A 22,550-nucleotide genomic window follows, 5' to 3' on the forward strand; every position below is an offset into this window, starting at 1 on the left:
TTTTCGTGCCGCTGATACTTCCAAAAATACCTATACGGCAGGGGTAAGGTAAGGTGATTATACTGCGAAGCACCGAGCGATGACGCCGAACACACATTCTTTAGTTGCGACAGATGACACGTGAAAAGAAACAGTTGGAGGGAGCAGATAAGGGTCATCGCGCCGACCAATGTGACCGCCAAGAAGCTGGAAGGCGAGGATAACTGGAATGCAATAAAACGATACATTGAAAGCGTATTACGGAGAACAAAGTTAGATCTCGACGCAGTACAACAAAGCGAAGCCTTAAGATAGAGACATAAGAAGACGAGCCTATAGCACGAATCCGAAATAATGCAGAAAGTAGTCCCGGGGAGGGAGTTTCCCGAGAAAAGTAGGGGGAATTGTTTTAGTGGCTACATCACTCGACGTAGTAGCGACGGTCGCCTTTTGAACCCTACCTCACCCACCAAAAAAACATTTCAGATGATTTTATAATCGGATTTCAGAACAGACATTTTTGAATGGGTAATCTCGTTATTTAATTACGGATTGGCAGTTAAGCTCGAGAAGTAGATTATCTATTTATATCAACTATTGTCTAACTAATTTATTATAAAATAAATATTTTTAAGAAAATCTATTCCAAAATAAATTTTGAAGGAGTTACACTGCTTATGTAAGCTCTGGGAAACCGTGGAGGCTCCAATACGGGAGCTTAGGGAGGGCCGCCAACACATTTCGCGAAGTAGAGGCACAGGCTGAGTGCGCCTGGTGGTGAGAGCAGCATTTACCCCCGCTTACTGGCACGGAAATTTAAATTTGGCTGGAAATAATTCTCTAGTACTGACTTCTATTAGTATCCCTTATCGAATGGAGCTACGGAAGTAGCAGCTTTGCTCGGAAATGTATCTGTGATTGCATTGGAATAATCATTTATTAATATGAAAAAAGTAAATAAAAGTCATTAAACTCCCGAAAAAGTTCTACATACACACAAATGTACATATGTACGCTGCACCACTCCGATCCATTATCTATTCACCTTACGACCTAACAGTGACTCCTTTGCCCCCACACGTTCTCCAATCACATTTACTTTATTTTTGAAAATACACAGACGCACACGTTTGTACACACATACATATGCATTTCTCCGTGTAAATTTCTACCAACAAAATTTGTACAAACGTTGGCAGCGTAATGAGAAAGTGAAAAACAAAGAAGGAACTCCATTTCGGTTGCCGTATACAAATCTGATGGCCAAAGAGTACAACTCCAAATAAGAACCCAAAACAAAAAAAGAAAAAATAAATAAATAAAAATCGCCTAAAACCGGTATACAAATTAAGGAAAAGGGAGGCATAACAAAAAGTTGGGTACAGCATGGACAAAACAAAACCTGCAAGAAGTTAGAAAGAGAAGAACAAAAATAAAATACTTAAAGAAATATTATGATAATAAAACAATTACAATAACAATGAACTAAAATCAGAGATTCGGAAGTAAAGCGTAGAGTCAAAACTAAAATTATAATAATATACACCATTTATTTATAATAAACTAAAAAAAATAAAAAATAGGAAATCCCAACAGACACCCATCGTAACGAAAATGGAAGAGTCAAACATCAACTAAGCAAACCAGCCTGAGGAATGAAAACCATCATTAAGTTTCTATTGAAAGTAAACTTGATGATTTTGGTTTACGTATGCGAGCGGAAGGAAAATCAGCACAGTAATATTACTGTTAAACAGTGCATCACAGTCGCACTCTTTCTCATATGCACGTAAAACCTGAGAAAGAAATAGAAAAAAATTAAGTTATTTCGCACACCCTGTGTTGAAGTAACAACAGCCTAATGTTATCAAATAAAACACCACTGTGAATACTCGCCTTGCTTAACATTTCGAATTTTTAAATTAGCCGCAATACTCTCTTGTGTTTATTTGTACGTATGAGCATCGCCTACAAACAGCGGAGTATAGTGAAAAGAAAAGCACCACCACCACCACCGTGCATGGCAGCGTAGTTCTTCTTGTGTGGAGTTTTTTTATTTTTATAATATTGGGTTGTCTTCTCTTGCTGGCAATTGTGTGAACGATTTTACGTTTGATGATGGCAAAGTAAAAATTCGAATTTGCTCTAGCTATCAGTACGTCAAGAGCGTTCAGCGAGTACAAATCATTCGTTTACAATTTACTAGTGAGCAGTCAAACGTATGTACATATTTCGTTTGCAGTGAGTGTTGTGCATAGATTTTCGGACGTACTCGAATTGAAAAAATACTAAATTCACATTTAAATATATAAACGAATACACAAATGCGTGTTATTCAATCAAATTTTGAAGGAAAATTTGTTTGGAAACCTTATTGAAGTGCTTGAAAAGCTTTTGGTTATATTGACAAAGCCCAAAAGCAACGAGTAAACTTTTGACATTTCGTGTTGTTGCTTATTGAGTGTAGCGCACGTAAATAAGAGCGAAAAGAGACGAATTGGAGCTGCTGTGCAACTCGAACAAAAACCTGCCTAGTGGGGGCGATTTATTGAATATATTGAACAATTCTATTTTTATAAGTGACAATTTTAATAAACAATCGAGTAAGTTGCGAAACAAAAATAAGTGCATTATTAGGCAAACACCACAAAACTCAAGTGCCAACTGCTGCGGCCACCAGTGGGTGCAGGTTAGGTGGAGCAGGCTGCAACGAAACTGTACCCCAAAGTGATTTGCACCACTTGAACACTGCTGTGTAGTGTAGTGTGTGTGGAAGAATCATTGTATAAAAAACAAAAGTGGGGAAATCAACAAGTTTTGGCGCGAAAACTTTTGACAAGTCCAAGTCTTTTGGTATTGGAGACTGAAAAGCAGCAACAAACACAACGTGATTGAGGGAATCGATGAAAAACACTGCTCGAATAAAACAACGTCATTGGCTAAGTGTTCAGCAGGAACTATTTTTATTATTTTGAGTCGCTGTGCATAATTAATACAAAAAAAAAACAGCAAACAAAAAGTGTTAATTTCAAGGTTAAGTGTTGTTGCAAGCTTTTGTTGGCATAATAAAAAAACGCTTCAAGCAAACAAAAACAAAAAAAAAAAACAGGGCAATAGAATTGCAGAGACAAAGACCTTAGACAATTGGAGGTGCAAGTAATTAAATTTCAGCAACGCAATTTGAATTTGTTTATTAAGCGAGTTTCATAAAGTACCTTAAGAGATGACCGCTGCACGTGTCCTAAATCCAGTAGTTTTGACCGAATTCTGTAAACTGCGCGGCAGTCCAACCACAATGGGACGCAATTTGACTTGTAATCGTCAATTGAATCGCATAAAGCGTGATCTCTTTGGACCAGCAAACCCAGTGGAAACAAAAAAGTGAGTACACATTTCGAATCTAAAGGGGAAAAGTAAAAGCAAATAAACTCAACTACTCTCGCTTAAGTCTAAGGTAGCGCAAGGTCCCATTGCTTTAATTGGGTCTATCGTATGTCGGTATGAGACTGGAGTCTACTAAGTAGGAGTTATTCGGATCCGTGTTTCGCAAAAATAAGATCCGTTGTTGTAGTAGGGTTACTAACCGTTGTCTAATAAATCATCGGTCCCATTAAGAGCTATCGCTGACGTCATTTTACGTATTCTCACGGAAGTTGGTTCTATGTTACCGGAACAACCCAGATTTATATCCGGCCAAGGACTGTCCCGGCAGCAGCATTGCCCAAATTTGGAATGTATGATGCATTTACAAAAACAACTTCAAGCAATGTGCGGTTTTGATTGAATTCTACTAAAGGAAATAAGGTTTTTAAAGATTTTTTTACAATTCAATAAATTTGTTTTAAATATATATAAGATAGCTTTGCATACACCCATGGGCAAAATAATAAGAATACTATATTCTGACCACATATGTATGACTACTTTTCTTTTTTCACACCTTTTTTATAAAAATTCTGCAACGCAAATCACATAAATCCAAGTTTGCAAATTTGTACAAGATTTGTAAAATCTCGCGAAATTAAAAAAAAAAAAATATTTGGCTATGTATTATTCAACGAATGCAAGACTCATTTTATTCGCCTTGTAACGAATGCACTATATTTTTTTTTATACAGAAAAAATGCGAAACATCAGTTAATGAAACAAATTATCAAAAATCAGCTACTCAATATTTTTTTTTAATTCTGAAAAATTTTGACAGTTTGATGAAAATTTGTACTCAATATTTTTTTTATTCTGAATAAAAATTTTGAAAGTTGAATAAAAATTGGGACTCAATATTTTTTTTAATTATGAATAAAAATTTTGATGAAATTTTGTTTGTTTATCAAAATTGGTACTCAATATATTTTTTTTAAATTCTGAATGAAAATTTTGAAATTTTGTTGAAAATTTCTACTCAATATTTTTTTTTAATTCTTAATAAAATCTTGAAATTTTGATGACAATTTGTACTCAATATTTATTTTTTTTTTATTTCTGAATGAAAATTTTGAAATTTTGTTGAAAATTGCTACTCAATATTTTTTTTTTTTAAATCTGAATGAAAATTTTGAAATTTTGATTAAAATTTGTACTCAATATTTTTTTAATTCTGAATAAAAATTTTGAAAGTTTGATGAAAATTGGTACTCAGTATTTTTTAAATTCTGAATAAAAATTATGAAATTTTGATGAAAATTTGTACTCAATATTTTTGTTTAATTCTTAATAAAAATTTTGAAAGTTTGATGAAAATTGGTACTCAATATTTTTTAAATTCTGAATAAAAAATTTTGAAATTTTGATGAAAATTTGTATTCAATACATTTTTTTTAATTCTGATTAAAAATTTTGAAATTTTGTTGAAAATTGGTACTCAATATTTTTTTGAATTCTGAATAAAATTTTTAAATTTCTATGAAAATTCGTGGAATTTTTATAAAGCTTGTAAAAAGTTTGAAAAAATAATTTAAATTAAAAAAGAAATAAGGAAACAAGTAAACAATTAAAACTTGTCAATATGTGGTGCCTTTATAATAATTACAGCGAATGTATGTACGATCCAGCTATGATCGATTCCACCCAGACCACGTCGACACGAGTAACTGTAACAGGGACCAACGCCCCAACACACCTCGAAATAAGCTTTGGTTGTTAAATTTTAAAGCTTGCTTGTGTAAAAAGTTGTTGTACTATGAAAAGTTTTAAAAGTGCACGAAATTTTCTAAATCTGTAGCACAGTCAAGCCTCCTAGTATGAATAAAATCCGAATTCACGGTTGTTGTTGTTGTTGTAGCAGCATAAATATCCCCCATACATAAAAGGGAAGTTTTGCTGGAGAGGCAGTCCTTGGCCGGTTATGAATCCGGCTCGTTCCGTAACGTAGAACTGATTGTGTTGGAAACGTAGTCGAACTACGGTCGTGTGCCTCGCCAATTCATAAATGAATATAAACTTCAAGCGTATTCATCACCATCATCATTATAGCGCCACAGATGTGGGTAAACCAATGCTTCCGTTACAATTACAATGCGCCACCACGTCGCTCGGTTGTTGTTGTAGCAGCATAAACATTCCCGTACATATACGAGGAATGCTGCTGGAGTGACGACAGTCCCTGCCCGGATATAAATCCGGGTCGTTCCGGTTACGTAGAACCGACTGTCGTGGGAAAGGGTATTCATCTTTTTTTCTTTTGACAACAGATATGCCCAAGTTCCTATGTCCTCTTCTATGTCAGCTAATATCATTGCAAACAAGATTTATGCGTTACATTTATTTATTGAAACCTAGTAAAATACGCCAAAAAACAAAAAAAAAATACTCCCAAACAAAAAAAAAAACAAGAAAAAATTAGTAATGCCAAGATCATCACAAAAATTAAATAATTGTATTATTATTATTATTATTTATTAGAATAATATAAAATATTACACTAACTTAAGAACAAAAAAAGAGCACACTAGCTGCTTGTAAATAATTGTAAAAAAAATTCTCTACTATAAAAAATCATATTATATGTACGAAGTTATTTGAAACATATAATTTTTTTTTATTTTATTTTTTTTTTTAACTTTTTTTTATTTATTTTTTATTTTATATTTTTTTTTATTTTATTTTTTTTTTTTTTTTTTTTATTTTAATTTTTTTATTTTATATATTTTTTTTTTTTTTTTTTTTTAATTTTATTTTATATATTTTTTAATTTCTACTACCTTTTAAAAACATTCACTTTCTACAACAAACACTAAAATAAACTCTTCTCCTTCTCTACAGAGAATTCGCTGAGGAACTGGATAAGCATCAAGAGCGCGCTATTAAAAAATGGGGTTTTGACTTCCGCAACGGTTTGCCACTGCCCTCGAATACACAATTCGTTTGGGAGCGTATCTCCTATCAGGAATCCACACACGCACCCGAAGTCTATACGCTAACACGCGCCGCGCATGTACGTCCCGCTCCCGTGGTGCCGTGCAGCGCCGATTTGCTCATGGACGAACGTGCAGAACGTGAAAATTATATGATGAACACATCCACATCGACCGACACAGATTCCTGCGGTGACTATGACTCACAGGATGAGTCGTTAGTATTTAAAGTACCGAATACAGAGCGCTGTGGTGGTAGTAAGCGTGCGCATGATGATAGTGCTGCTGGCAGATTGTCATTGCGCAAGCGACAACCGAAGATTACAGGTTAGTAGAAAATCATATTGGACTTGAATTATGATGCCATTGGAGCTTTTTGGAACAAACCATTTTTTGTTCGTTTTGGTGAATTTGTAAATGAAGGCATTAGTTGTTAACTGGCCTTTACTAGGCTTACATTAGACTACTTGTTATTCTGTAAGCAGCTTTCATATAACGAAATAACGTCCCATTTCTCCCATGCGCGTGCCCATTCAGGCAAGTAATTGTGTTTTTATGTCGCAAGTGCAGCGCATTTCCTTTATAATCATTCTTGCTGCATCGCTTCCCTACTTCCTTGCTGGACTGAAGTGTGTGGGAACGAGTTTTAACTTCCTTATAGGCGAGCTAGTTTTTCGTCTACTTGCAGACGCTTGATCGGTTACTATGTATCGGAGTATTGTACCTCTTGTCATTTGCTTATTGGCATAGACCGCAATTGATATTGAATTTTCGATATAACACAAAATTACTTAATTTCACCGCCCTTATCCCTAGCGTGGGAATTGTATTTCCCTACCTTGCTGCGCTTGATTGAGCATAGTTCGCTGTCATAGCAATAATTTGTGTTTTGTTTTTGTATTTTTGTGTTCTATGGCACTTCACATTTGCATGCATGCATACGTACATTTTTCTATAAAAATTCGTTACGAGTACAGGAAACTAATATTTCACGCAATAAAATTGCTCGCCTTCGAATTTTTATATTTATGCATTGCGTGAATTTCGTTATGCTTTTATGGTTTTAACGGTCGCTTGGTTGATTGGTCGCTAGCATTTTGCTGCTACTCGATTGTAGGCGGCTTAAATAAAAATTAAAAATATACCTAAGTATTTGTATCACAGTTTTCGAAAAACCAACCCCAAGTTAGCCTTGGTGGATTTTTGAGTGCAATGAAAAATCAGTTAAAAATCAGTTAAAACTCGTAAAAACCGCTAATCAAGGTTTTATTGCAACACACCACATTTTCGTTAAACAACCACTGCGGTTTGTTGTCGTTTTTATTTTTATTTTTTTTTTATTTTTATTGTTTTATTTATTTATTTTTTTTTTTAATTTTTTTATTTTGTATTTTTTCTTCCTCTACAAAAGTCATGCTTATTTATTTCACTGGTAAGCTGACTGCCTCAAATGAGTAGGCAACTCAATGGTAAGCAATTTTTGTTTGGCTTTTGTTTGTACTCTTTTTTTTGTACCAGGCGTATCTGCGTAGGCGTATCTCTCCGATGCACTCGATAGCAAATGAGTGCAGGATATGTAATTTTGACGATTTGAAATCATTTCCGGTTAAATCAAAGACCTAACCGGAAATCAATAAATTTGTGAAGCTCGAAAAAGGGCAAAAACTAAAAAAGGCGTTTACTATAATACTAAAAAATCTCTTGAAAAAAATAAAATAAAATCAAACTCACCACGAAATTGTAAAACAACTACTTGCCAACGTATAAACTAAAAACAAAACAAACAAAAACAAAATTAGTTGCTTGAAAAATCAGATAATTATAGTGTTGCTTTATTTTGTGCCATCATTGTTCGCCGGCAAAGCCAGTGCACACTTGAAAAAAGTGAAAAAGATAAAAAAAAAACATGGAAAGGGGTTTTCTGTAATGCTATAAAGCACAGTGGTATCACTAAAGCAACACAGCACACAAATTCGTACTAGAAACAAATCCTTAATTTCCCACTTTTATAAATAAGCACAAGACGGATCGAAAAATCTGCAAGGAATTTTCTAAGCACTGATTTTGTAGATTAACCCTTCTAATGATAGGCCCAGGAAACGTACTGTTTCGAAAGTTTCGGACCAGAGCGAGAGGAATGTTAGGCGAGTGGGCTTAAGAGGGCATAAGAATAGGTGGTTAGTATCGTGCGGTATACCTTCACATGCCGGATTTATATCGAGTATGTCGGCGTCGATTCTAAATAAAAAGGTGTTTAACCTACAACAATAGCCAGACCGTAATTGAGCCAAAGTTACGCGGCTCTCGCCCAGTAAACTAGCCCTGGCTAGTGCGCTGAAGCTCACACCTCATTTGAGAGAGATTTTCCAAGTCGCTCTCGGCTGAAAAAAAAACAATAACGTCGTTAAAGGGTTCCGATTTGCATCACAAAGCTCGAAAATGGGGTTTGCACGTTCAAAGCCCTTTTGTTTTTGTAGTATCTAAATTCATAGTCATAACCAGACTGACAAATTTTGAGGCTTCCCATATTCGTTTTAAAGCAACTAATTTTTTTATCCTCTTCACGCCAGTGTGGTCTAGGTTGTTAGAACGCATCTGATTGATGAATATCGCGTCTAGAACTGTTATTCCAGTTGCGTTTCCGCACAAAAATATATTTTTGTTATAACAGAAAGTGGTTTCCATTCAAGTAGTGCGTGATTTTATCATTAAAGATCATTGAAATTCATGGGAATGGAGTGGAGCATCTCAAAACGAACGATTTTCCAAATGTTTTGCTGCAAATCAGTAAGTCGCTTTATTCCATAAAATTTGACACGCCATCTTAGCGACTGCTAATGGGGACCGATTGTTTTTATATTTTTTGTTTTGAATTTCTTTTTTTTAATTTTTTATATATTTTTTTATTTGTTTTTGTTTTGTAATTGTGTTAATTTTTTTTATATTTATTTATTTTTTTTTTACAATATATTTTTTTATATAATGTTTTTTATTTTTTTAATGTTTTGTTTAATTTTCTAAATATTATTAAAAATTTGTTTAACATTTAAAAAAAAATTTTTTTTATTTATTTATTATATTGTTTTTAGTTCTTTTGTAATTGGTTTTTTAATTATTGTTATTTTGTTTTTATTATTAATTTTAATTTTATTTAATATAATTTTTATTTTAAATATTATTTTTTTTATTTTTATTTTAATTATTCTTTTAATTTATTTTTTTTAATTATTATTTTTTTTATTTTAATTATTTTTTTTTAATAAATTTTTTTTTAATAGTTTTTTTTTATTATTTTTTATTTTAATTTTTTTTTATTTTAATTATTTTTTTTTTTTTAATTTAATTATTTTTTTTATTTTAATTTTTTTTGTTATTTAATTATTATTTTTTTATTTTAATTATTATTTTTTTATTTGAATAAACTTTTTTTATGTTTTTACCAATAATTGAATTTTAACTATTAACGACTACGGTGCTAATCTTATTTTAATATTTTTTTATTTTAATTATGATTTTTTTTTTTAATTAACTTTTTTTTATGTTTTTACCAATAATTGAATTTTAACTATTAACGACTGTCGGATTTACGTTACCGAAATGATCCGGATTTATATCCAGCCAAGGACTGTCACTCCACTAGCATTCCCTGTACTTTTATGGGGAATGTTTATGCTGGTATAACAATGGTACTCGCCTGATTTGACTCTTATCTTTTGTGACTCTTACCTTTTCGAAACAAAAATAATACTTTGGGGATGCAAGGAAAGCATTTTGGGGACATAAAAGTCAAACAGTTGCATAGATATCCCGAAAGGCAGCCCGAGCGAGGATCTAAAACATGATTGCTATTGTTGTTGTTACAGCATAAAACATGCTGCATAAACTTTTGGATAATACTGCTTAAATGGCAGCCTTTGGCCGGATTCAAATTTGAGTCATTCCTGCGGTTAGATAGCCACAACTACCAAGGCAATGATAATTTGTTATGTCTCTACTTTTACTTAAAACTCTACTGGATGAATTCTTTGAACCAACTAAACCGGTTGAACGATCCAAAGAAATAGAGGATCAAAGTTAAATAGATTACCCCCTATTTAACTCTGGAGATTCAATGCAGCTGTGAAGATTTAATACAGCTTTTGTTGCTAACTAAGTGACATGGAAATTGGAAATTCAGTATAAATCAAACCCCACTTTAGGTATCAACAAAAACAAATACATTTTATTTGAACTTTTCTGTATAACAGCACACTGTACTTTAACTGCAAAACTCTAAAATGCACAAAAGGGTTGCATCCGATCGTCATACTGCTATAGCTGCGAACATACATACGTACATTCATATCCATATCTATGTGCATGCATCAACCAAGCAAAGATTCGTGTTCCACAAGTGATTCAACGTTCGAATCACCACCACAACCACCAGTGCGCGCGCGTATGGACATAGCAACGTATTTCACTTGGTTTGGCGAGCACAGCGGCATGCAGCTGTTTGCTTGGCAGCGCTCATCAACTTTGAACGCTTTTGGATGTGGTGATCGAGAACTGCTATTATAATAAATATCTGGTGAATTTGTACATACAAACTCAAATGCGTTGCGCATATCGCTGCATATCAACTACAGTTTTCCAAAGTGCAACCCTCCGTTTTTGTGTAACTGCTCGCCGATGAGGGGGATGATTGCATGCGATGCTGCCACCACCACCACCGCTGAAGCGGCGTGCTTCACTTACACGTTCCGCAATGCTTTGTAGCGCTTTACATGTGACCCTTTGATTGAAATTTTTGTTGTACATTATTTTAATTTTTTTTTTGTTTGTTTCATATGCTTTGGAAAAACCAGCCCATCCGCTGGCCGACTAATCTAACTGCGCTGCATGCTTTGGTGCATTATGGGGGAAAATTCGATGAAAATTTCAACAGCTGTGCACATTTTGTAGTGCTGCTGCGCCGCCTTTAATGTTTGGAAACGTTTTTGTTGTAGTTTGACCTTTTGGAAAAACGAGATTTTATTGTTATGCGCGCTTGCATTTTCATTTGCCATCGCTTTGCACCGGTTGCCATGCTACCGAACCGCCGGCTACTGCTACAACCGCACGCGAGATCGATCAGCCACGCGAGATCCTCAAATACGAGTACGGCGCGGGATGCATGTAAAAATGAATGTACCTCCGCTTATATTTTTTATGTTGCGTGCTTAATTAATTTCTATGAATTTTTTGCAACGAATGGCACTTTTACTCTCTCTTTACATTGGATGGCACGCTTCAACGCTTACTATTACATCCAGACTTACATTGAGGTCGCAACACATTTTTGCACAATCGCTGGCTGGCGGCTTAAAATTAGAAATGTCTTCTTTTTTTGCCTCACAATCAATTTCCATTATCAATCTGCGCGCAGACAGCTTACAGTCGCTCAGGCGTTAATTTTTACATATACACATATCGACTGTTTTCTTCTTTGTCACCACCCATTGAATTTGTTTTCAACGTTCTTCGGTGTACTTAGTTCACAATTTGCTCAGTGAAGTGATGATGCCCAGCAGCAAGTAGGAAAGAAGAAGAAAAAACACAAAATCAAAAATTACTGATCACCACAAAATTTCTGCTGCGACGTTAATTCAATCAACCAACCACCCAATCCAGCTAGTCAAATGAAATAATTTGCTACAATATTTAATTCCCATTTTGTTTTTATTTTTTTTTTTAATTTTTTTCTTATTTCCCCCCTAGTTTCTGCTTTTGTGCCGCAAGCATTTTTGTTGGGCACTTGAAATGTTGCGCATGAGCGACTGTTTTGTGCTGAAATCTATATCTACATACATATGTATGTACATACCTATGTCTGTATTTACTTACATATACATACCCACATATTTTTTTATGATTTCATAAAATCGCGCATTTATTAGGGATTTTTTTTGTATTTCCGAACCACCCACTTGAGTGTCGTTTTTCCATTGCTTAGCTTAAAATCGTATGCAATTCTCGCATCCTTCAGTTCTAATACATTTATGTCATCTTTTTACCATCAATTTAAATTTTCTCCTCTTTTGAACGCGTTTATATGATACAAGTAGCTTTTCAAATAAGTCTTTTAAATATTTTTGTGCTAAAAGTGGAATGAATTGATATTCTGACGAATATCGGTTTCAGTGCAAATATATTTTTCTTAATGAAAAAATTTTATTCAAACACCATATAATGTACAGAAGCTTCAAGTGTTCGTGAACTGCTGCTTGAGACGCATTATACGTATCTGGTAGCCAGACAACTGGATATCTAACACCGAATTGCATGGACGATGCCATCAAAAACCAATCGTAACTGAAATAAGAGAACGTAAATGGAGATGGCTTGGCCGTACGCTACGGAAAGGTGGTGCTGAAATCAGAAAAGCACTGGACTGGAACCCTTAAGGACGGACAACGCAGAAGAGGCAGACCTAGGGGCTCTTGGCAGCGCTGCCTCGAAGAGGAATACAAAGTCGTGGAAAAAACAATGATCTGGCAGCAAGTGAAAAATATATCCGGGAATCGCACAAAATGGAAACATTTTACTTTGGCTCTATGCTCCTCAACGGCGGCGAAGGAATGAATGATGATGATGATGACGATGATATAATGAATGCTAGGAAATTTTCATTGGGTATGCAGAAAATGCGCAGCGCCGTCATGGAAAGTTTGTATCAACGGGAATTATGAGCCTGCTCAAGCTAACACTTTATCATATTGAAATTTAATGGACTATAAAACTGCGTACCCATATTTTGGTCGAAAATTCAGAGTAGAAATTTTGAAATTTTAGTGGGAAATTTTTTTAATTTTAATAATTTTTGTGCAAAGCTTGAAGTGTGGATTTATGCAATATTTCTTATATAATGAGCTAGAGTTTGTAAAAAAAATTGAACTATATAAAATAGTAATAAATTATATTATATAAAAAAAGTAATAAACTACATATTAAAAAAAAATAATAAACTATAAAAAAAAATAATAAATCATATAAAAATAATAATAAGACATAAAAAATAATAATCATTTATATAAAAAAATAAATATATAAAAATAATAAACTATTTAGAAAAAAATAAGTTATAAAAAAAATATTTAACTATAGAAAAAAATAATAAATTATGATATATTAACACGTTCACGCCGGCGCGTACCACCGGTGGCTCGCACAAGTCTGCTTCATGGGGCGGCGCGTACCACCGGTGGCTCGCACAAGATTGCTTCATGAGGCGGCGTGTACCAGCGGTGGCCCGCACAAGATTGCGTCTTTAGGCAGCGCGTACCACCAATGGTACTTTATTAAACGGTACCTATGAGATGAGATGCCATAAACGACCACCCTTATGAAAAAATTTCGTTTTATGACCTGCAATCGCTTCCGATAGAGCGAAAAGACTTAAACATTGCCGTCTGTGGGCGAAGACCATGAATAACAGCGCCGGCAGGAACGTGTTAAAAAAATAAACTATATAAAAATAAAAAATTATATAAAAAAAAATAATAAATTATATGAAAAAAATAAACTATAAAAAAAAGAATTAACTAATAGGTCTATGAATAAGTTCGTGCGGTTTTTTTTCGAAATTTGAATTTCGGATCATTCCCATGGCTTTTAAACGTTTGGAAATGGTTGATTGATCAACTCCCAAAGTTTTTGCAACCTCTTCTTGCGTTTGAGCCGGATCTTGATCGAGCAATTCCTCCAATTCGGTATCCATGAACTTTGGCGGCGCGGCCAAAATCACCACTTTTAAAGCGTGCAAACCACTTCTGGCACGTTCGCTCAGCTAGAGCATGCTCACCATAAACTTCCACCAAGATACGATGACTTTCGGCTGCTTTTTTCTTCATATTAAAAAATTCCCCGCAAAAACACATTATTTGGCACGAAATTCGACATTTTCAAGTGTGGTAAAAATATTGTTGTTTACGCTTCAAATAAAAAACTTATACTGACGTTTGTGCCTTACGACAGTAGCTCTCCAATGAATGTTTGGAAATGTGGATCGATGGAATAATAATCAAGTTACGCCATCTGTTGTAAAATAATTTGAGATATTGAGGGAAACTGTAAAGCTGTTGAGTTAGCCAGAAAAGGTACTGCTCTTCAACTGTGATAAACCGTGATAAAAGTACTATTGGATTACTTTTGGCCACGAGTAAATTAATAATAAAAAACAACATTACGCAAGAGGCCAATAGGTCATGGGAAGAAGAAGATACATGCGTAACAGCCAGGCTACTATGGCCGAAATAAACAAGAAAAGGAGAAAGGAATTGCTTAGCCTCTCTAGAGAAGATATCTCGAAGGTCGCGGCTTGTGTCTCCGGCCACTGGCTATTTGGAAGGCATTCCTTGAGACTAGGAGTATTCTCCCATGAATATTGTAGAAGCCGTAGAGATGAGGAGGAGGAAGAGACAGTAGAGCACTTCCTTTGCAATTATCCAGCCTTAGCTAAAATCAGAGCAGGTTGTCTAGGTAAACACTTTTTCAATTCTCTTACAGAACTATCTGGCGCGGGGATTAGACCAATCCTGCGCTTCATAAGAACCTCAAAATGGTTTCATGAAAGTAAATAAACAAGGTTCCCGTGGCGCACAGTGGTATCACAACGGACCTGTGAGGTCTAAGTGAGTTAGTCATACGGACCGACTACCACCATAACCTAACCTAAAACTAGCACAACTCTATACCGCTTCAAATACGAAATGCTGATATACATACATACATATATATGTAAGATAAACTCTAAATACTTGTTTACTTCATCGTATTGTTGTTCTTGTAGTACCACTTTACACCCAAATTGGCATTAATTCATTATCCCCAAGTGACTACTTCAGCCAATGCCAAAGAAACGTCTTGTTGTTGTTGTAACCACATAAAACACATCACATAAAATTTCAAAAAATGCTACCGGATACACAAGAAAATTCAGGTTATTCTGGTAATCTCGATCCGACTGACAAAAAATAAACCTACCACATCATCCGGTTTGGACTTGAAGTAGATTAGGTCTTTTATTTGACGGACAGCCCACTGACACGATACTACTGCGGTGGACCTTTTAGGTGCGGCTCAGCCTTTTCATTCAATTGGCTGAAATGCTTATATTACTCTAATAATTTTGTGAATGTCAGCTAAAATGTCAGTGCTGGATCAAAAAATATGTGTACCATCCACAGACTTAAACAGAATTCCATCGCTGTATTAGCCGTTCTTGGTCACGTGAAAACCGAGTCGTGTCGATACTTAGTTAGCCGACTATTGTTGGGATAGTCTGCCACAACTAAGGTTCTGGATATGCTAACAGTTTCAACTCTTACTTATCCGGGATAGACCAACCCATGTCTAATAGTGAAGAAACTCTGCACGATACTAATCAACTCCTAAAAGTGGTTTGTAAGCATTAAAACAAAAAAAATATTTTTGCAATTGATCGCCACTTTAGTCTCGATTATCAGTGCTGCTGCACACGCCTTCTTTCTTTGCTTCATGCAGTCATGCAAACACTGGATAATTTCTAATCGGTGTCTCATCGTGACTGTCGCCTCATTCATTTTTTGCCACTTTCACGTGCTTTGCCTTTTTACTCTGCTGCTGTGTTTGACGTTCCTTAATTGTGTTTATAGCTAAAAACGCAAATATGAAAAATGAACTACCTGAATTTATGTTATGTAGATCCGCCTTTAGTTACGCGCCTTCACTTAGTTCCTTTCTGCCTTAAGAAATGCATATCACTGACTGCCAGTCACGTGCCAACACGCGTTTTCGTATTTTGCCTTCACTGACTTGACTGGTTGGCTGGCTGCCTGCCTGCCTGCCTTTTGTTAGATTACTAGACGCGCTCTTGTTCAAATACATCGCCAAATTTTCGCTTTGCCGGATTTGTGTAGCTAAGGGAAGCACAGCTGATTTTTGCTGCACGTTGCTCTTAGGCCCCTGTGTGCGTTTTTTTGTTTTTGTTTTCTGAATGACTTTTGCGTGTATCTGTTTACTTTTCTAATTCTTCTTACAGTTCGTTTTGTTTATTTGTTAAAGGCAGTATTTGTTTATTTTGGTTTTTTTTTTTTCATTGTTTTGTTTTTTCTTTCATTTTTTTGTGTGCTGAGAAAACTGGACTTACGCACGCGCACTTGTGCATATTTTGGTTTTTAAGTGCAGTATATCCTTGTTTTGTTTTTTTTTTTGGGGTTTTTTTATATATATATATATATTTTTTTTTTTTTTAATTTTTTTCTTCATTTAAATTTTTTTTTTAACTTTTTCTTCATTTAATTTTTTTTTTTAATTTAATTTAATTTTATTATTATTTTTATTTTTTTTTTAATTTTTTAATTTTTTAACTTTTTTATTGTTATTTTTTTATATTTTTGTTTTAAGTTTTTTTTCCTGTTTGTTGAGACAACTGGTCATACTTACACTGGTACATAAAACATGGACTGAAAAGTCCCGAGCCTAACACATAGAAGGCACTAGTCTTATTGCGTCCACCCCTTTTTTAAGTTATTACTAAGCCTAGAAAGACAGCTGTTAAAATTTCATAATATTCTCTTCATCATTTCGTGAGTTATCGTGCTAAGAGGGGCGATACTTTTGTTATTTTCAAAACAATGGAACAAAAATAATTTCGTGTTTTAATTCTACACTGCTTCTTGATGGGGAATGGTCGTAGGGACACCGATGATGCACAACACAGTAGACGTCCAAATGAGGTGTTAACACCAGAGAATATCCAAAAATCCACAAAATCGTTTTGAATGATCGGAAAGTGAAGTTGCGTGAGTTAGCGCTGACATCGTAAAGATATCAAAAGAAAGTATTGGCTCTATATTGCATGAGCATTTGACTATGAGCGAGCTCTGTTCAAAGTGGGTGCCGCGTTTTTGCTGACTGTTGACCAAAAACAAGAACGTGTTGACGATTTTGAGCAGTGTTTGGCCATGTATAAACGTAATAAACCGCAATTTTTGTGTAGATATGTGATAATGGATGGAACATGTATCCATCACTTTACTCATGCACCTCGTCCAAAGCGCCGAAAGCACAACAATCGGCTGGAAAGGTTATGACCTCGATATTTTGGAATGTGCGTCATGTAGTATTCATCGACTATCTTGAGAAGGGAAATACCATCAATAGTGAACAAATTTAGTTTCATCAAGACGACGCACCGTGTCACAAGTCAATAAAAACAAGGTACAACTATATGAATTGAACCTCGAATTTCCCCCATATCCAGCGTATTCGCCAGATTTGGCGCTCCCAGCGACTACTGGCTGTTCACAGACCTAAGAAAAATGCTCGCCGATAAGTAATTTCACTCGAATGAAGAGGTTATCGTTGAAACTCAGGCCAATTTTTAGGCAGATGATAAATCGTTCTACAAAAGTGCTATTGAAATGTTAGAGCGGCGCTGGAATGATAGCGTTGTTCTTGATGGAAATCATTTTTTTATTCATATTCCACTTAAAGCTAAAAAAAGGAACAAGCATCGGCTTACGTTGATGAATAAATCTAATTTTTAACAACACCAAAAAAAGGCGTGTATTCTTTGTTAGGCCCGGGACTGTTCAGCCCATGTGTTATGTATTGTGGTTTTTTCTCAAGTAGTTTCCTTGCTGCATCGATTATCTATCAATAAAACTAAGTGCCTTTGTCCGATTGATTTTAGATGAATCTCCAAGGACTTGTTATGATCACCGCAAGGGACTTCTGGAGAAACGGGCTCCACACAAACAGCGATAATTTTTATTATTATTAATTTTTGTTTGTTTTGAAATTTTACTAAAGTCAAGTCGAAACATGATGTATTAATGTTATGTTTTTATTTTTGCAAATGACTAGCAAAAAAAAAAAATTATTGAAATCACCATTTTTTCGGGCCTCTGACTACCCCTAACCCCTTAAAGAGATGTGGAATGTTTAATGAATAAAAATATGGGTTTTTTAATAATAAATATATATAAATAAAAATACCCTTTTTTAATAAATTTTTAATCCACAAAAAAAGAGAAAAAAAATGTGTTTGCTCCCTTTTCCAATTAAAACGCATTTGCGCTTTTACGCATATTATTTGTTGTATATTTTACTAAAACACTTTTACTTTTTTTTGTTTACAGAATACATGAAGGAGCGCAAACGCCTTGCCCAGACCCCGAAAAAGGTTTCACCCGCCAAGCGTACGCGCACCAGCTCGGGCAGCAGCAGCAGCCAAAGTCACAGCGCGCATGCGTACAGCATCAGTGCGCATTTTTCGCTGCAACGAAATCATCTACAACGCAATAATTAATGCAATATGACATTGTTGCGAATTTCCCAAACAGAAACAGCTATAAATACATACAGATATAAATGATTAGTATATAATTAACTATATACAAACGCACATACAAATGTTGTATACTTAGTTTTAGCTACAACAATAGCCTTAGTTACGCATAAACGCATAAATATATATATTTTAGTGCATATATATTTAATTGCGTAAGCTATTTAGTCGCTAGTTGTGTACTATTTGATAATTGTCCATTGACAATCAACTCAAAAACGCCATAAAACGTAAGTGATCAGCTGCTGAAAAGTAAAAATTGAAAAATTCAAAATCAGATATTTTAAAGGTCGAATCTGTAGGAAGTTGGCACTATCGCTTTCATACATTTTTTATTTTCTTGCTACGTTAAGGTTTTTTCCTTTTTTTTAATTAATAACTATGCAGGTTCACAAGCAACCCTAAAAAGCAACTTAAACGGAAATATTTTCTTAATATGCATAAATTAGATTTACATTTACGCCAGGAATAACAAATATAATTGAAATACTATCAATACAATCCCCCCTTACACATACATACATATGTAGATGTATAAGTTTTGTAAGACGAACAAAAATGTCAGCAAAGAAAGAACTATTTAAAATTGAAGAGAATAATTTAAAAAAAATTATTATATATTTTATAATTTTATATTGTATTAAGTTAAGTGTTAAGTTGTAAGAAAAGTGCTGAACCCATTTAAGTGTACACACTGTAAAGCATCAGATCATCGTAAACAAACTCAAATTTATTTGTATGCATACACAACCACCTGCATTTTACACGTAATTGAATTAACAACTGCAACGGCGCCGCGAATAAGGTTGTTAGCGACAAAATTACAATGCTCGGAAATAGAAAATTAGAAGAAGAAAAATTTGGATTATACCTGTAAATATCAAGGCGAATCTATTAAGGGTGGTATGGGCAAATCAGTTGATTTGGTTTGTTTTCTTTCGCCATGTCCATGTGGCTGTCAGGCCAAAATTAATGAAGGCGAATAATTTTTTGTTCACTAAGGGGTTTTTAATACGAGGAGTTATTTTGATATTCAAAGAAAAATGCTATCTTTTAATATAATTCATCGGATGTTTATTTCCTTATGAAGAGGAAGGTATGCCGTTAATAGTGGAAAATAACATCAAGCAAATGGTCGTGCTACGCTTATCCTTTTCATGAAATTTTCCATAACCGAATTGCAAAGTGGCTGCCTTATGTCCTCAATAGCTTCACGAATTCCATCTTTGAGGTCTTGAATCGATCCTGGACTGTTGGTGTGTTGGCGTAGACCTTTCACGTGGCCTCAAAGAAAAAAGTCACAAGGTATTAAGGGGTTACATCGGTTTCGTCGGGTAAAAATAGGTCTATTTTCAATATTTCTTTCTATGTAAAAAATTCTTTATTTAATTCAAACTTTTTTCTGTCTTATAGATACATATTTAAAGAATAATTTCTGAAATTAAAAAAAAAAAAATTAAAACTCCTCCATTGTGACGTCATTTCCGGTGACCCCTCGAAAAAAAGGTGCGTCCGCGTTGTCAGCGTAACTCCTGACAGGATCATCAAAAATGAAAAAACAAAAATAAGTGTTTTAGTTAAGACCATAAACTCGTGCTTGAACGAAGGAAAGAAAAAAAGTAGAAATTGGAATTTTGGCGGACATTTTTCCAAAAACATGAACATTTCGGTCAAATTTGCTTGACATTTTTTTTTAAATAGCTGTAATTGAAAAAAAAAAAATCCTTCGTTCAAGCTCGAGTAAATTGTATCTCGAACATCTGTGTAAAATTTCATCAAGATCGGTTCAGTAGTTTTCGAGAACATTTGACAACCGATTTTGAAAACACGGTTCCGAGAAAAACGCGTTTACAGTTTTGAGTAACAATAAAAGTGGCTGGGAGCGCACACCTTCCAAAGGCTGTATCTCCGAAACTATTATTCGGATCGACTTGAAAATTTAGGATAATATTCTTGAGATGTAGTAGAATTTAATAAACCAAAAAAAAATCGATTTTTTGAACCCACGAAACCCATGTAACCCCTTAAATCACAAGATTTCGGTGGCCAATTGTAATCACCTCTTCGAGAGATAACACGGTCCGGAAACGTTTCCCGTAAAAGATCAATGGTTGCGTTGCTTGTGTGACACGTGGCGCCGTCTTGTTGAAAATAAACGTTGTCCAGATCAATACCATACAATTCCGGCCATAAAAAAGCGTTAATCATCTCTCGATAGCGCAATCCATTCACCTGTAACACCTGTTATTGGAAAACCCTTTACCTTTCCAATACTTTGCCGTGATAATCAAACGTACAAAACACTGTTGTTGGTCTAGTACCACCACCTTTAATAAATGCGCCTTGATAAATATTTTTAAGAAAAATGTAAAATTAGAAATAGAAAAATTTTTTTAATGAAGCACATAGAGTCATTTAAAATATATCAGGCTTGGGCATAAAATATTTAATGCAATGGGCGCTAAATGACTAATGCAGCGGGCATTGAGCTGCCTTAAATTACATGTGTTTGTACTGAGTTATACCAGTCTAATGAGCTGTAGCCATACTCGCTAGCGGCGGATCTTGCTCGATAACTTTGTTGTTGCTTTCGCATGCAAATTTTTCGTTAATCGAGCTGGGAAATGGCGAATAGAAGGGGCCTATATACAACTTTCATGCTGAAAAAAAACAATTCACAAATTTTATTAATGACAAAAAATGTATATCCAAAAAACAATGAATCCAAACACGCTGATTGTCGCTTAACGTGGCTTATTCGTGGCGCCCATGCAACTATTGCATATTTACACATTTAACTTAGCTGCATAATTTCATTAACTATCATGAGCTGTTGTAATAATTTAAGACTAAAAAACTTCATACAATAACGCGCTTTCTAAAACACCAAAATGCGCAATGCCGAAAATGCAGAATCTCTGCTATTTGGTGAAAAGCAGAGCAAAATCGCTGCTATTTGGTGTTTTAAAAATTGCATTATAAACTGCAAATTTTGTACAAAAAAACCTGATGAGCACAACAATCGCTGTCGCGCATAGTTTAACTGTATAGGTGCGTATCTTTACATTCAGCGCCTTCGCAAAATTTACCGATTTTTTAGCAACTATACAAAAAAAACGCTAACTTTCGCGAAGGTATTGTTTTTTCTTTAAAACCACAAGCGCCCAGAAAGTTCATATATACATATATTATATATAGAACGTAAAGGTACCTGTCAAGGCGTCTATCTTTGCAAGGTGATGCCATTCGTGCAACAACAAAAAATTTTAAATTAGAAATGTCCAGCCGAACGCGAATAGAAGAATGGAATCAATGATAAGTAGATAAAATTATAGGCCCGTCACAATGTGTCCGTTCCGCCCGTTGCGGCAATGAATTTGACAGTAACAGCGAAATAGATTTTGTGTATTTGGGCCCAAAGCGCCACATACGTGGCGTACGCCATGCCGAAATGCATTGGCAACTTTCTACTTAACGCCGTACGGCAAGTGCGGCGAATTGGACCACTGTTTAAAGAAAAACAATTTTGCAACGCGCAAATTTTTATCGTTGGTGTTTTTCATTATATCAAATAATTAAATGCAGAAAATATATGGAATTTAAATGAATTGAATCTATTCAAATGCACCCTTATCGTTTCGATAAAAGCTTAAAAGAGTAGAGAAAATCAAGTAGTCCTGCAAAATGATTCTCGATTCCGTAGTTAAGAGCGCATCCACCGCCTACGATTGCCATAAATTCTATTAAAACCGTCTTTCGCTTCAAATAAGCATTAATTTTTAATATATTTCACAAGCAACAAAAACCTTTTTATACAGCACGAAATATGGTATTTGCTTTCAAGAAAAGAACATCTGCTTTTTTTT

The 22,550-nt window shown here is 34.6% G+C and overlaps 1 protein-coding gene across 1 annotated transcript; it reads left to right on the plus strand.

Moving 5' to 3' along the window:
- The first annotated feature begins 1,905 nt into the window (after window positions 1-1,905).
- Window positions 1,906-18,830, plus strand: LOC129244859 (cyclin-dependent kinase inhibitor 1). The gene is made up of 3 exons (XM_054882747.1): window positions 1,906-3,360; window positions 6,241-6,659; window positions 18,476-18,830. The coding sequence occupies exons 1-3, from the start codon at window positions 3,203-3,205 to the stop codon at window positions 18,643-18,645; spliced, it is 747 nt and encodes a 248-aa protein (XP_054738722.1). The 5' UTR covers window positions 1,906-3,202; the 3' UTR covers window positions 18,646-18,830.
- Window positions 18,831-22,550: the final 3,720 nt, after the last annotated feature.

This window comes from Anastrepha obliqua, chromosome 4, assembly GCF_027943255.1.
Source record: "Anastrepha obliqua isolate idAnaObli1 chromosome 4, idAnaObli1_1.0, whole genome shotgun sequence".
Lineage (NCBI taxonomy): Eukaryota > Metazoa > Arthropoda > Insecta > Diptera > Tephritidae > Anastrepha > Anastrepha obliqua.

Bases quoted from the DNA above. Each gene is read 5' to 3' on its own strand.
- LOC129244859 (XM_054882747.1), top strand. From the start codon at position 3,203: ATGACCGCTGCACGTGTCCTAAATCCAGTAGTTTTGACCGAATTCTGT. The intron at 3,361-6,240 runs GTGAGTACACAT...CCTTCTCTACAG, and splicing joins AACCCAGTGGAAACAAAAAA to AGAATTCGCTGAGGAACTGG. The intron at 6,660-18,475 runs GTTAGTAGAAAA...TTTTGTTTACAG, and splicing joins GCGACAACCGAAGATTACAG to AATACATGAAGGAGCGCAAA.